The sequence below is a fragment of the Perna viridis genome, chromosome 3 (genome assembly GCF_037379345.1).
Source record: "Perna viridis isolate PV_CMFRI_1.1 ecotype Kerala chromosome 3, ASM3737934v1, whole genome shotgun sequence".
NCBI classification, from domain to species: Eukaryota; Metazoa; Mollusca; class Bivalvia; order Mytilida; family Mytilidae; genus Perna; species Perna viridis.
In genome coordinates this window covers 31,940-34,499 of record NC_142447.1, presented here as the reverse complement: position 1 = coordinate 34,499, position 2,560 = coordinate 31,940, and the positions used below count along the sequence as shown (strand labels likewise).

The 2,560-nt window shown below is 35.7% G+C and overlaps 1 protein-coding gene across 1 annotated transcript; it reads right to left on the bottom strand.

The window, feature by feature from the left end:
• Positions 1-248: 248 nt before the first annotated feature.
• LOC148620545 (uncharacterized) lies at positions 249-2,308 on the bottom strand. Its single transcript, XM_088573905.1, has 2 exons — positions 1,922-2,308; positions 249-1,375 (listed from the first exon to the last, which is right to left on the bottom strand). The coding sequence occupies exons 1-2, from the start codon at positions 2,153-2,155 to the stop codon at positions 368-370; spliced, it is 1,242 nt and encodes a 413-aa protein (XP_088430031.1). The 5' UTR covers positions 2,156-2,308; the 3' UTR covers positions 249-367.
• Between the last annotated feature and the right edge of the window lie 252 nt (positions 2,309-2,560).

Genomic DNA, 2,560 nt, shown 5'->3' with positions numbered 1-2,560 from the left:
GTTAAACATCAATAATCAATCAATCTACAACCTTTTTATTTCATAAGAAGAAACATAAAACATTCAATTAGATTTATTTTTATTGCTATCTGCAAACTATTTTTCAAAACAGACTACCTGTCAATAAGTATTTAAAATACAAAAACAAACAACGAATATGGCAAAACGCAATGATCAACTAATTGTTGAAAAGAGTAAGCAGTCGCAAATAACGTTCAGATCATCAATTTCCAATTTTGTCAATCAGTAAGTATTCAAAAATACAACAAAAAAAAAAAAAACAACGAATATGGCAAAACGCAATGATCAACTAATTGTTGAAAAGACTAAGCAGTCACAATAACGTTCAGATCAATTTCCAATTTTGTCAATCAACACTGTCGTGGAGTTTATGTCTTTTTTTTCTTTTCCTGAGCTCACACCTCACGCGATCAACGATTTTTTTTCGATGAATCTTGCCGTAGCGTTTCTCTAGTTTTGCGAGCAGTGTTTTACTTCTTGGGTCGTTGTTAAGAGCTTCCATGACCTCTGATTGTGTGATACTATTGTCTGCTGCACTGAGAACTCCCCTACAAATATCCAGAATTAGAGCAGCCTCCTCGTCTGTAAAGCCTCTTCTACCGTGAGACATAAGTTTTTCTTCCTCATCTTCTGATACTATTTCTCGGGAATATAACGGTGATAGGGGCCAATATTCCTCAGTATCATCATTCGAATCGCCATCTGGTACATCTGGTACATAGTAGTCGTCTCTTGCGCGGGTATCATCACCTGAACCAGCTTCAGTTTCATCCATTGGAGAGTCACTGAATTCACTTGGGTTTTTCTTTGATACATTGTTCTCATCCGGTTTGCAATGCCCATCTAGTTCGATTGGTCTTTTGTCAAAGTGTGTAGTTTCATCCGTCGTTTCTGGCCAATATACTGATTTACTTACATCACTCCTATAATCCATGACGCTGCAAATTAACTGTGCCATCGGTACAGCACTTTCTCGTCTATTGAATAGATTGTAATACTTGTCCTGGGTTGTTGGTGCATGTGTCATAAATTCTGATAGACGTTCTCTTGACTCTGGTTTTGCATTTCTCACAAAAGTAGCTGTCGATTTTCTTATTTTTGTGCATGTTATCTTCTTTTCTACTGGGCCCATTTTCCAAATGCGCTGTATTGATTGGTTCACTTGAGAACTTGACATGGGAACCATTTCCCCATCGTCCTTTGGAAACGAGGTGAATAGAGATCTCTCCATATGCCGTGGGAATTGTCCAACAGTCTTTGAAATCATGATGAAGTTCTTAAGTATATTATAAACATCCGGGTTTAAAACTATGATTGCTGGACCAGTTGAAGCCGCAGTCTTATGGTCAGCTACCTGAAATAATTTTAAGGCTAGGTAAGTATAATTACTTATGTGATCAGCTACCTTTGTAAAACATACAATGTAAGTTTAATAATAATCAATTGTCTAATCCTTAAACTTGCTATTGCTATTCATTCTGACAAGAAAGAATATTTGATAATTCACATCAAAATACGAGTCGTTTTTGCAAAAGCAAGTTTAAGGATTATACAATCGATTATTATTGATAAGGGATTGACATATCTTACTTAATCGATGACCTCTGTACTGGATTTGGCTTCATTTTTCGAACATTTTTTTGGATTCGGATACTTCTCTTATAATACTTTTGGTTTTCTACCTGCCAATGGTTTTGGTTTAAATGCTGCTGACGAGAGGTTACTCCTGGAAATATGCATATATAGCATATCAAAATTTATGATATGTTTACAACAATGGTAAAACTAGTATTTTAATGATTTAACCCTCAAATTATATGTCATACTAGCATATTCCTGTGTAGTCTATTTTTGTCTAAACATTCTTAATTGAAAATCTTAATCTTACACAATGACTTACTGCAATTGAAAACCATCCGTCATCAGATCTGTGTGCCTCTTCAAAAGCTCTCTCTGTAATAGATCTGATTGCTGCTGGGCGTTGTGCATTCATCAGAATAAGTCTAAGTAGACCGTAATCTCTCACGTCGTAGAAATCCTCAGGAACTATATTGTTTGTGGGTGGCTTCATCGCCTTTTCTAACAATCTTCTAGCTGCATTACAGTTGAAAAAAGTTGCTATGTCCCTGGGCATGATCAAAGTTCCTATAAAAAAACAAATGTAAAACAGAAAAATGTGGGAAAAAATGCGGTAATTTAATACACATCACCGGTAAATGGATACTAAAGCGCGGTAAATTGTAACTTAGTATCCATTTACCGTCATATGTATGAACTTACCACAAAAGGTGATATCTTACACATGAGCGGTGATAAGTTACTTAAAAGCGGTGAATGACAACTAAATAGCCGTTTACCGTTTTAATGTGTCAAATCACCGCTTGCGGTAATTTGTTACATTTAAGCGGTAATCAAGTACTAAAAGACGGTACATGATAACTTAGTATCCATTCACCGTTTCATCTGTCACATAATCTTTTCGGTAATTGACTACAAATAAACGGTAATTCAATACTAAAAGGCGGTGAATGGCGACTAA

Coding starts and splice junctions, on each gene's coding strand:
- LOC148620545 (XM_088573905.1), bottom strand. CDS start 2,155: ATGCCCAGGGACATAGCAACTTTTTTCAACTGTAATGCAGCTAGAAGA. Junction 1,376..1,921: donor ACGGATGGTTTTCAATTGCA/GTAAGTCATTGT, acceptor AAATTATTTCAG/GTAGCTGACCATAAGACTGC.